The following is a 13,124-nucleotide window of genomic DNA, read 5'->3' as shown; positions in this document are numbered from 1 at the left end:
AACTTGTTTCAGTGAAAGAGCATTAGGCGGGGACTGTCGTGGTTAAACAGATTTGTTGAGCATCATTTACATCAGCTTCCTGGCTGAGTGTACTGGTTGTTTGATTCCATTAGGATGAGCCGGGGGCCACATAGGGAGCAGACTGTCACACAAACCCAGAGGCCATATTTACAATCTCCATGTTTACATCTGGCTTAGCAGATAAATAGGACCCAGACATAGTCAAGGAGAGAGAACTCCATAGACAATCAAGGCTCAATTGCAGACTCTGGGGGTCTTGTCATTTTAATGGGGGTACTTAAGGCTTTAGAGCTTAGGCTAGTCTGGGTACACATTGCAAAGGCAATGCCAAGAGCACCCTGTTGTGTGTTCTTGGTTTGGAAAAGTAGCTTCTGATATGTTACAGAAATAGGCAGCTAGGTTTCCTCCTATATCACATTCCTCCTATATCACATTTTCAGATATAAAGTGAACGTTTAGGGCCAGTTTCCCAGACACAGTTAAGCCTAGTCCTGGACTAAAAAGTACTTTTAATGGAAATTCTACATTGATCAAGTCCAGGACTAGGCTTAACTGTGTCTGGGAAACTGGCCCTAAACGTTCACCTTATATCTGAAAATGTGATATAGGAGGAAACCTAGCTGCCTATTTCTGTAACATATCAGAAGTCTGTGGCTGACACAAACTACTTTTCCAAACCAAGAACACACAACAGGGTGCTCTTGGCATTGCCTTTGCAATGTGTACCCAGACTAGCCTAAGCTCTAAAGCCTTAAGTACCGCCATTAAAATGACAAGACCCCCAGAGTCTGCAATTGAGCCTTGATTGTCTATGGAGTTCTCTCTTCTTGACTATGTCTGGGTCCTATTTATCTGCTAAGCCAGATGTAAACATGGAGATTGTAAATATGGCCTCTGGGTTTGTGTGACAGTGTCTGCTCCCTATGTGGCCCCCGGCTCATCCTAATGGAATCAAACAACCAGCACACTCAGCCAGGAAGCTGATGTAAATGATGCTCAACAAATCTGTTTAACCACGACAGTCCCCGCCTGGAAACCTTCCCTTGGAGATTTGGAGGAAGAAGCACTTATTTTTATAATCATTCACTTTATTGATCATGTGACAAAAATACGTAGAAAACATAACTGATGCATCAACACATATCAAAACATTGTCCAATAAAAAAAGAGATCTCAGCAGGAAGAGAAAAGCTGTAAGTTACTTACAACGTAATGAATTAGTATATTGAAAATATTTAGTAATATACACACTGCTGAAAGAAATTAGATATTTTATCTGTTTGGTTGGGCTATTTTTAACTTGCATTATTATGCAGAATACTTTAAATCAGTTCATGGACATCCATTCAATTTGACATGAAAAAACATAACTGGTCAATTATACAGCACACCTGGTCATACAATTTTAAATAAGCTAATGAAACAATTACAAAATGGACTGACAATTTTGTCTAATTGTTTTCAATGATCTAGCAACACAATGTTAGTGGAACACACATCACTTTGACACTGGTGGTAGGCTCCTCAGCCTGAGCTATGCGAGTTTACACATGTAAGAGCTGACATTGTCGGGCTACTCCGTCACCAATTCATTTGAACAGAGAGTTCACACACCTCAACAGATGTGACTGACTTGGTTTGGACCTGGATCATGTGTGCCATAAGACTGTTAGCCTACTGAGCTTAAGCCCGGGCATTAGCATTGAGAGATAAGCGCATTGGGCCAGTAACCGAAAGGTCGCTGGTTCAAAACCCTTATCCGACTAGCTGAAAAATCTCCCAAAGTGCCATTGAGCAAGGCACATAAACCTAATTGCTCCTGTAAATCGAGCTGGATAAATTACACTAAAAGCAAGACTTCAGGTCTCTAACCTCCATTACACATACAAAACTCAATGTCTGCTCCATGTGTTTCATGGTCAGTCACTTCTAGTAGCAGTAAGGGTATGGGTGGGTATACACTGACATGTAGGCCTTAAATTGCTGGTGTAAATGCAAACCGCTGTAGTTTTTTTAAAATCATCCAACCACTTTCAATATAGCCTACAACTGAGTGTTGAACATATGTGCTAAACCAGCCACAGAATGTATACCCTTCCAATAAAGCACAGTAGTTCAAATTAACCTGGTCCCAGATTTGTTTGTGCTTTTGCGAACTCGTTTGTGGTCATCGACTCTGGGAGAATCTCAATTCCATATGGCTAGCGTCCTCTCGTGTTAAAACCCATTGGATAAGAAAGCCAGAGGTCCTGCCCCTCTGACATTCTCCTCCAATGGTTGAGGCGAGAACACAAATGAGATGCTCACACTATTCAAAGCTTAACCTAAAAATGCCACACCAATCAACCAAAGTTTGACAAATTAAAGGAACCGCTCTTCAATTTACACCTGAGAATCAAGCCTGGTCAGCACCATGATCAGTAATGTGTCCCATTTTATATCAAGAAATATACAAATCACAAAATAAATGATAATATCAAAAGGCATAATGCAATATTTAAAATGGCTTCTAATACCCTACAGAAATGGATTTGCTGTAATATTTCTTCAAAGCACAATGGCATCCAGATGAACAGGTATCTCTTGCAAAATATCAACTCAATGAGATTAACCTGTATCATTAAAAGGTGAAAAGGAAAGAGTTGTGTTTTAACAATGGATGATTTACATCAGTAAGTAGCACATTGTGAGATGCTAACTGTGTAGATATGATAGGGCGGATGTCCCTTGTTTGACGTAGCAAACCAGCCCATTGCCCATTCAGAAGGTACTTTAGGTAACCTTTGAACTCAAGTAAAAGTCATAAGCCATAGACTTCTGCAAAAAGCAAATAGGTTGTTTATTGTAAATCTACGGAGTTTAGATTACATGCTTGATGTTTTAATTAAAAATAACAAATTACTGTTTGTTGCTTATGGACTACATATACAATCACTAACAATACTATAGCTACCATGCCTCTCATAAGATAATAACCGAAAGGAACTAAGTCTTCTCACTTCTTATACAAACAAATACAACTAAGCAAGACAATATTTACATTTTGTAAAAAAAAAAAAAACATTACACAGAAAATGCACAACCCTGAAAAAGTCACTGAAGCGGAACATTTTTGCGGTTCGTGATGTGGTATGTTTCTCAAACATGGGATTTTTTTAAAAGCATGTGATTTCTTTAAAATGTGGGGAAAATATCATAAAATGTACAAAATCAAATGAAAAACCCATTTAGCTTCAGAGAGACTCCTCTCCTCAGATGTGGAATGTTGCTCCATCGTCTTGTGTTTTTTTTGTTTTTAATTTAAAAAGTGGGTTCTAGAAAAAACAGGAGGGGTGGAACAGGGGGTCCGTGGCTAGTGGTTGGTTACCATTAATGGCCACCAGTCCTTTTGATCAGAAAGTCTTTAATAGTATCCAGGCTGATACTGCTGGCTCCATGGCTTCTGGTTCCAAAACTGGGGACACAGATCAAGGAAGTTAGATGCAGACAATAGAAGACACCTCTTAAAAAGTGACATTAGGCCTCACAATGCAAACTTTCCCAATTCGCATTCTCAGCCTCAAAGTATACTCCACGATCCAGAATGTAGTCATAATACCCATAAAACCTAGCAGTCACAGAGAAATGGTTCCAATCCTTTTCCATTAATTTGTCCCCATAGGGGATTTTAGAAACACTTAAAGGGCTGTGTTTTGCATAGGCTTACCCTAGCGTGACGTTTTGACAACCTTGTAAATCTCTAGGACAAGGTGACTTAATACGTATTTACCAACAAAAATAAAATGCTAATTATCTGCTAATGTGGCTATCATAAAGAACTACAAATTCCATGGTCGACGTGACAAAGGTAAGAATCTCTGGATTAACTATCTAATGTTAGCTAAATGTAGTAATGAATAAATTGGCAACATTTCTTAAATTGACAATTCTGTGAACTGTCTTGTGCAAGTTTTAAAGTGACAATCCCTGTTAGCAAAGGTGTCTGCTCGACATGACGCGCAGGAGCCTGCAGGGATTTGTAATTTTGCATGATGTCTACTTAGATGCTAATTAGCATTTTTGAAATTCAGAGTAAATAGAGCGGAAAATATTGTTAAGTAACCTTGGCCTAGCGAGATTTACATGGTTACCAAACCTTCACGCCAAGGTAAGCCTACACGAAACAGTCCTAACTTTAAGTGTTTCTAAAATCCTCTATGGGAAAAATAAATGGAAGAAAACGATTGGAACCATTTCCCTGTTTTATGGGTATTATGACACGTCCACAGTGGGGCTCTATAGACCCTGGCTGCATTTACACATGCAGTCCAATTTTGATCTTTTGCCCAATTATTAGCAAAAGACCAATTAGTTAATAAAGATCTGTATTGGTCTGCCTGTCTAAACACAGCCATAGTGCGATAAAAAAATAACAAAATGGGAGAACATTCAATTGAATTACAAGGCTAACAAGCTAGGATTTGCCCTTTGAACTCAAAACGGAGACTCACCCCTTGCTGCCAGCTCTGGTTGAAGGCCTGAGCCTTGTCCATGCCGAATCCTCCACCAGTCCTGTTGTCTCCAAATCCGCCGCCACGTCCTCCACCATTCCTGCCACCCCCAAACCCACCGCTGCCATTCTTGTTGCCAAAATTCCCACGGCTGTTGCCTGCTCTGGGCTGGAACCCCTGGGGAGAAAGACAAGAGACATCTCGCTAATAAATACACAATTGTAGCAATAACTTTTTGATAACACCTTATTTGGATAGTTCCCTAAACATGGTTTATAAAATGTAATGTATCAACTATATACCAACTCTAATCCTAGTCAATAGTTTGAGCATCTACACACCTTCTATAGAAGATTATCCAAATAAAGGCCAACTTGTAATTCTCCATTGCTGTGACCAAACCCACCTGGTTGAAGTTGCCCCTGTGACCACCGCCGCCTCCTCGGCTCATGTGACCGCCGCCTCCTCGGCTCATGTGACCGCCGCCTCCTCGGCTCATTGGAGGACCACCTCTGTTCATGGCTCCACCCCTGTGGCCCCTCATCGGTCCTCCTCTTGGGGCCCCTCCCTGGGGGGCCATGAGGGCACCGCCCCTGTTGAAGTTGCCCCGGTTGGCGAATCCACCTCTGAAGGCTGGAGGGGGCATGAACCCTCTAGGGGGGCGAGTGAACCCACCACGTGGGCCTGGAGCTGGGTGGAGGCAGACATGGACACATCAGTTAGACTGGGGTTGAATCTTAATGATCTAAAACCCTCTGCTCATCTCCACTATTCAATAACTACAGGATAAATGCAAGTGAAAAAGGGCAGAGGCCCATCAAGAGGTTTGATTTGCCTTCACCTGTCCAGTCCTATCAGATCATTGCAGACAAAACAAGGAATGTTTTAGCAATTTAGCGAGAGCTAAAAACAGGGTTAAAACCTGTCATGCCAAAACCCTAATCATCTGACCAATATTGCTGATAATTGTGATCTCCCACCTCCTCGGAAGTTGCCTCTCTGCTGGAAGCCACCTCGTCCACCTCCTCTCTGGCCAGGTCCACCTCCACGGTTGAACTGGTTCTTGCCTCTGCCTCCCCCCCGGACACCTCCACCTCCTCCTCTCTTGGGGGTCAAAGACCCCTGGTTGGGCTTCTTCTCAGCCGGCAGGGCCGCCTTGCTCTCCTCTTTGTACTGCTCCACCAGCTTGGCGGCATCCTCCTTCTGCAGCTCAGCGTAGCTCACCTCAGCAAAGCTCTCGCCTTCCTCTGGCATGGTGAAGAATCCTGCACCGGGGAAAGAGTCAAGGAGCTGGTGTGGTTACGAAGACAGCTTATGAACACCATCTTATGATGTCCTTCATAGCAAAAACTAGATTTGTAGTGACGGTAAGCGCTGCTGTGAAAGCTGTGGTGTTCCTCCCACCTGGTCCAGAGGCAGGGGTACAGCCCCTGACACAGGGTTTAGGAGAGAGGGTCACTCTGCCCCCCTGATATGGCCACTTGTGACACAGACAGCCACGAGTGGGCAAAGCTTAGAGGGGGTTAGCCATGCTAACATGAAAACCAAAATTGTTTTGGGGAGAATATATCAGTGTATGTGTGCAGGTACCCTTACTCTATTACTACAAACTTTCTGAAGGCTTTTGGATTAGTGCTAAAGCCGTGAAGTTGCTTGCTTTTTAGCACGGCAGGAGAGACGACTTTTAAGGGTTTTTATTAGTGAAGTAGCTCATCTCACGTCGTTACCTTTCATTTTGAGGAGAGCGTGCTCGGGCACGTCTTTCCCGTCGCTCTCGGCCTTCTTCTGGGCCCTCTCCTTGTAGTCGTCGTCTGAGGGACAGACCACCACAGCCTTCCGCTGGTACCCAGCAAATAGACACATCTTCCTCTTTTGGCCCGGGGCAGACAGGTTGGTCTGGGCAGAGGAAGGAGGGGTAATTACTTATAATGCTGATCCGTGTGATTAGAAATAATGATGATTTGGACTGCTTTGTTGGCACCGAAGACCTGCCTACACTATATAATGATGTACTCATGTGTATGAGACTATTCTACCTGTATGCATGTAGTGTGTGTTCCATGTGTATTCAAATATCTACTTTCCTATTCACAATAAGTACTAAAGGTCAGTGTTCGCGACTTGTAAGAAATCGGCTGTGATGGAATGCGATTGAATATCAAGCCTTACGTGGTCCAGGATATAGTTCCTCTTCTTGCGAGCAGCGATCTCAATGAACTTGCCCAGGAAGAGAGGTGCACGCTGGGAAATGGCCGTGAGCTTTGTTGTGTCCTTCGCCTGACGCTTCAAGCTGCCAATCTACATATGAAAATGAATGGCAAAAAGAGACTAATAACATTCAACAGATGCAGGACAGGATATATGCCTACAGTGCCAAAGAATGACCAGGGACTGCATATACAACAATTAGGATAGGACTGAAAGTATATTTCACAAACTAAATTGACAGACAACTAGGACCTCATTCTAAGATGGGTGCAGAGAGAATTTATTCTAAAATACTGAGGGCCACAAACACCATGACTAAGTACAACACTGACCATCATCTTCTCCACAATGGTGTCGCTGCCCAGGATGTAATATTTCCCAGGGTTCTCCTGGATGTGCTTGTTGACCCAGGTGCTCTTTCCTGAGCCAGGCAGGCCCACCATGGCAATCACCTACAACGACACACATACGCAACAGAGCAGTAAGTGGCGGAAGAAGTTATGCACATAAAATAAATCAACATTAGTTTGAGGGAAAAGGCCCTAGAAATATACAAATCATTATCTGATACACATTTTACTAGCCGTTTATTCTGAAATATACAGGTTGAGCTTATGGATAGACCCCAATGCTAGGGAGGCCCTTGTGTCAAACAAAACACTGCCAGTGATTTTTGGGGTTGCCATAGTTACCTCGCAGTCCTTCTTGGTGTCAGGTGCCTTGGGTCCGCGGACACGGTCGTCCATGGCGACCTGCTGCAGGAAGGTGTAGCCCTCAGGCTGGGGGAAGTAAGGCGTGTCCATCTGGCCAAAGTTGAAATCCACTGCACAATTGTGGCAGATGACGTGGGGGAAGAGCGCTTTCCCTGCTAGGGACTCCTTACTGGCCTGGAAGGCCACCACTGGCTCATTACCATTCTTAGAAAAGGACATCTCCACCTCCTCACCTTCAAAGTTCTGCAATAGAACATTTTACAGCTTGTAGTTTCAATGTACAAAATATAACATTGACCGTTGAAAATGTGAGGTGCTAATGGGGAAGTTATCACCCCACACTTAGAATCCCCAAATACAAATACTGGTTGATTGGTTTTGATGGGTTTTTGTGGACATAGATTACCTTCTGAACAGAAGACTTTGAAGACAGCTTACATCATTGACTATGTTTTCAAATAAATGTCATCTAAATGCTTTGTTTTTTTGGGACAGGCCTCAGTGACGAGGAACCCGAAACCACCCGAAAGTCTGAATATTCATTTAAAAATCGGCCTGTGCGTTGAGAATATTACGTTATTGCAAATAGTAGGGCTAAATTAAGAAAGATCTTACAATGAGGCAGCAGATGACGTCATTCTCATCATAAGTCTCCCCGAAATCTTCAGTCACACAATTGGTGGTTTTCTTGCCTTTGCCAGAGTAGGCATAGGAATGCTCCTCCTCACCTGCAATGACATAACTCACATCAGACACGATACACAGCTGACTAGGTGATGTAACTAAAACTACAATTTTGCCACATAAATTTTGGGATTTTAGTATTTCTGCACTCATCCCACTCATTGTTGCCTTGCAAAATACACACACAGGCTTTGTTCCAGTTCCATGTCATGCTCCCTAACAACCTCTAGAGGGTGCCAACATCCCATAACAACCATTATCTTTTTGAAAAACAACAATGCATTGGAGACTGACCAAGGAGCAGACTGCCAGTAGCTAGGGACCATCCAACCTGGACCTCATGGATGTCCATGTTCTTACTGGATATGTGTTTCACTGGGATCTTCTCAGTTATCTGTAGGCACAATATTACATTGGTGATATTCGCAGCAAATGGACTACATCAGGCATTTGATTGCACAACCAGGCGGTGAAAAAGCTATCAAAAAAAATATGACCCTTCATTTAACTGTGTAGTGGTGCATTTAAATGATAAAAATGGAGATAAACCCATTATAGTTTGTTATCTGAGGTCAGAATGTTATGAATTCCCAACTACAAATTAAACAAAAACTGGGCTAGACAAAAGAAGCCCAGCGTTTCTCCATACCTTCATCTCGTAGCAGGCCTTGCCCTGGGACAGCCCGTATGAGGCTCTGCCCCCGGACCACAGGTAGGCAAAGCTCTCCATGGTGAGAGAAGAGGCGCTGTAGCGGTCCCGGGACACCTTGAAGTGCAGGTCGCAGTTATCTGGGACACAAACAAACAAAACACATTAAGTTCCCTCTTCTCGGTCCCCCGACACATCTAGATTCTAGTGTCATATCCCAAAATCTTCCCCTAGGCCCTATCCGCAATGCACTAGCGGAGATTAGAGAATATTGGATCGGGTGTAGGCAATGTGGCAAGCTAATCTTTACATTTACATAGGGGCAGTAGTAGGGGCTATGATTTGATTTGGGATTGGGTGTAGGCATATTACTTCTGCACAAGTGTTTGTAGATGGATTCATTAATACCAGCCCCGGCTGTCCATCTACACACCAAACATGACTCACAGTTGTCCAAGCAGACTGCTGTATCATCAAACTCCTCATCTTCCTCCTCCAGGGGTGGCAGTGGAGACTTGAGACTAGGCCTGAAAGAGAACACAGCCAGTCAGTCACAACGTCAGAGAATTAGAACGGAACCTGAATGCAATCGCAGGGACGGCCATCCGGTTGTGACCTCCTCCCGGAAGAGAAGGAGAGATCTAGAAGTGGAAAGAGTCCAGACTATGGGCGGAAATGGAACTCCAACATTTAAGCTATTGGAGTCTTTAGGTTTTGACAATCATGATGAAACAGCATCACTTACCTGCAGTGGTCCACTGGTGCCTTGGATAAAAAATACAAAATAAAACTAGTCCCAGGGATTATATTTCTTATTATAAAAAGCATCAACAGCCAACAGGCCTCGCTGTGGGCAGAAACTGTGTTTATGGTTTGGAGAATGCTTAAAGGTCATGCCGTATAAAGGGCTGCTGGATATATTTAACTCTGTGTGGAGCTGCTTTCACTAAAGGTCAAATCTCATGTTCACGGAACAGAGGCTCGCAAGCTAGCTCCACAAGGCCTAGAGGAGCTTCAACTGTGTGGCAGAGGTTCTAATACCCTAGCGACTGTAGTGATAAAAAGCTGAACTTGTTTGGAAATGTTGTGCCACACCGACTTACCAACAAAGGCCGTCAGAACCAGAATCAAGCTGTTGCCAAGTTGTGTTCATGAAATTAGCTTTGAAATATTTAATAGGATTATCACAACATGAGGATAAGTGTTTCCAAAGCATGTAGACTGAAGCATTTGCAGAACTAAACCCTGCCTCCGGCACAGGAAGAACGCCATAATGCAGCGCTGCTCTTCAATCTTTGCAACAAAACATGTTCAAACCTGTTCTTGGTCATATTTCACAGTCCTCACAATGGCCACTAGTGCTGTAGTGTCAGACGCAATGGCCTCTCTCAACATTGGTCAGACCACACTCAGACCAAGGAGTATAAGCCAGGAGCCATCCAGTATAGTGTGTGGTTTAGCTAACAGCTTCTAGGTGCTCTGCTCCAGTCAAAGGATCAGCCACCAGGTGATTTATTTGTTTACACAGGCTAGTGACATTCTGAGATGACAAGATAACCGCTCACTAGGTCAATGAAAACAAAATAGGGTTCCAGATACACACATGGGGGGGGGGGGGGGGGGGGGGGGGTCGTTTCCCCAGACACAGATCAGCCTAGTCCTGGACTAAAAAGTATGTTTAATTGGGAATCTCCATTTGAATTTATTTTAAGTTTTAAGTCCTGGACTAGGTTTAAGTGACCTGTATGGTGAGAAAGCATTCCTGTAAAAAAACAAAACATCAATCACACGGAATATAATGATGACATGGTGGAGAGAGACGTACTTTGACATAAAAGCAAACATTCAAAAAAGACAACAGTGCGAGCAGGAACAATGAGTGGTCAGTGGAGAGTACCAATCTCCAATTTGCGCGTCCGGAAAAAAGTGATACACCCTTGTGCCCTTACGCGACCCCACCCCCACCTGTCCCAACCCATCATCTGCTACTCTTCCGGGAGTTTATTTTTTGAGCAGCTTTGCTTCACCCTGTCAGTGTACACAATAAGCCTTTCTGCACAAAGAGAGTGAATGTTGAACAATCAAATTCATGTGTTCATTTCTCTTACTACATTATGCAGTCCATAAGGGGTGTATGTGGGCACTGCATGTGTAATAATGGTAAGGTTAATTTAAAAGCCAGGGATGACCCTCAATTCAAACATGTATGAAACTTACATAATGTTGACAGAAGTTAGTTAAGTGAGGGTTTTGGCGCTAATTAATGCATTGGCGCTTAAAGCCAATACAGTTCACATAGCTGTGATGGCTCTTCAGATATACCGAAGGCCATTTTGTCTCCCATCCTTACCAGCTGTATTTGTTCTCTTCAATAAATTCAAAGTAGCCCCTTCCATGTTCCTCCCGGCGTCTCTTAACACCCTTCTTATTCTTCTGATCAGCATTCGTGTCTTTGTCCGCATCCCCTTAGGAAATAAAAGAAGAATATAATGAGGTGCTCCTTTATTGAAAGGATAGGTCGCACTGTGACTGTGGTGGGGCTGGCCCACAGACGACTAACTTGTTGCCCATTACATTAGGACCCCATTGCCTGTCTGAAGTTAAAGACAGTAGAAGTCTACGGCTGTTTTGACCAGAGAGTAGGGTTGATTACAATGTAGCTGGTCAACAATACATATCAAATGTAAAGAGATGTAAACAATAACGACAAAATAGTAAAATAGGCACAATAACCCAGCTAGGGTTAGAGTTATTAAAATGGATCGGAAATAGACCATTGTCAATCAGTCCCTGATGTTGGGGTAAATAATTTACTGAGGCAAGTCAGTGAAGAAAGACGAAACTTAACTGCAGGCTATCCTCCATTGACCCCCTTCCTGCACAATGCCATTCGCGGCTAGTTTACGAGTTAGCTTGACAGCTAGCTAGCTAATCCTTGTTCATTCAGTTACTGTTTACACAATGTTTGCTTTTAGCTAGCTACATTTCTACCATGAACAGTTTATTGGAACCCGTTTGTAGACGCATTTAGAATACTATTGAGTCGTAGTTAGAACCACGAGCCTACCAAAACCAGCACCTGTCGAATCTTGTCCACTGTCTGCTAGCGTCGCAAGTTAGCTATCCTAGTTAGCAAGCATTCTTTTGTGTAGTTGCTAGCTGTGCTATCTAGCTAAGGCTAACCAACCATACAGCAAAAAAAAGTACGTATAGGGTGAGGTATCTTCGTGTAGTAGGACCAAGTTAAACAATATTTACCAAATTTTCTAGCTACACTAACCTTAACTAGCTAACAGATATACATCGAAACCAATTTCGCGAACGCACCCGACATATTATAGGCTAACGACGTTAGCAAATACATGTGACACCCAGCCCAATCATTTTCGAATGGAACCAGCGACTCACCCTCTGCTGGATGGTCTCCAGGCTCACCATCCTCTGCGTCCAATGTAATTTTCTCCATGTCGTCCACACCTTCCTTCAGCATTGGATCCATTTCTTCCTCTTCTACCTCACCCATTTCGTCGTCCTCCTGGGCCGCGTTCTCTTCCGCCTCGCATTGGTCCACGACAGCGGCGTCTCCCTCTCCGTTTCCATTCTCTTCCTCCTCGTTGGCATCCATGCTTTCAACGACGGGGCCCTCGTCTTCTTCATCTTCCCCCATGTCCTCTTGGTCATCATCAGCAGCGGCGGCGGCGTCGTCGTCGTCTCCCACGGGAAAGCCTCCCTCCGCGGCCTCCAGCCCAAGGGGAGAATCTCCAGCCAGGGCCTCTTCGTCAAGCGCGGCCTGCAACCGGTCCATCAACTCGGCCTTCAACCCCTTGTCCGACAGCTGACGCTTTTTCAGCTCGTCCTTCAACTCGTTTACTTTCAGTTTTTTTACGTTAATTGAACTCATTTTGATAATATGTATAAAACACTAAACTGAAACACGCTGTTAAAATAAAGTAAAATTACAACAAAGACGGGAAATTCTGTAAAGGACGCTATGCAAGTTCACGTATTTTTAACTGCGCCAAATGGCAGTAGCGTTAATAGTCCTTTTCACTGGCAGAAGGGGTTGTGGGCGCCAAAGCGAGCAAACCCCTCCCGTATTCTTGCTCTTCTTCGATGATATAATGGCGGTCTGCAAACCAACATTATAGGTGCGTACCGCCACCTACTGTGTTGGAATGTGTGGTCAATCACGGTTTACAACATTTCTAAATCCTCATGTCTAACGCAGTACTTCTGAGAAAATAAAAAAGAGCCCTACTAACTTCTAACAGAACCTCCCCATCCCCCAAATCCCTTCCATCCCCCCAACCCCATCCAACGGTCAATGACCCTACACTTCAATCTTTCCCTTTCTTCAAC

The 13,124-nt window shown here is 43.7% G+C and overlaps 1 protein-coding gene across 1 annotated transcript; it reads right to left on the bottom strand.

Moving 5' to 3' along the window:
* Positions 1-2,836: 2,836 nt before the first annotated feature.
* Positions 2,837-12,861, bottom strand: LOC129817243 (heterogeneous nuclear ribonucleoprotein U-like). Its single transcript, XM_055872284.1, has 14 exons — positions 12,174-12,861; positions 11,116-11,230; positions 9,213-9,292; positions 8,766-8,905; positions 8,411-8,510; positions 8,048-8,160; positions 7,412-7,675; positions 7,052-7,171; positions 6,681-6,809; positions 6,239-6,407; positions 5,492-5,776; positions 4,918-5,201; positions 4,512-4,688; positions 2,837-3,475 (listed from the first exon to the last, which is right to left on the bottom strand). The coding sequence occupies exons 1-14, from the start codon at positions 12,664-12,666 to the stop codon at positions 3,425-3,427; spliced, it is 2,520 nt and encodes an 839-aa protein (XP_055728259.1). The 5' UTR covers positions 12,667-12,861; the 3' UTR covers positions 2,837-3,424.
* Positions 12,862-13,124: the final 263 nt, after the last annotated feature.

Source organism: Salvelinus fontinalis, chromosome 20 (genome assembly GCF_029448725.1).
Source record: "Salvelinus fontinalis isolate EN_2023a chromosome 20, ASM2944872v1, whole genome shotgun sequence".
In the NCBI taxonomy this organism is placed as follows: Eukaryota; Metazoa; Chordata; class Actinopteri; order Salmoniformes; family Salmonidae; genus Salvelinus; species Salvelinus fontinalis.
The sequence above is the reverse complement of the archived record's forward strand: the minus strand, read 5'-3'. Positions and strand labels throughout refer to the sequence as shown.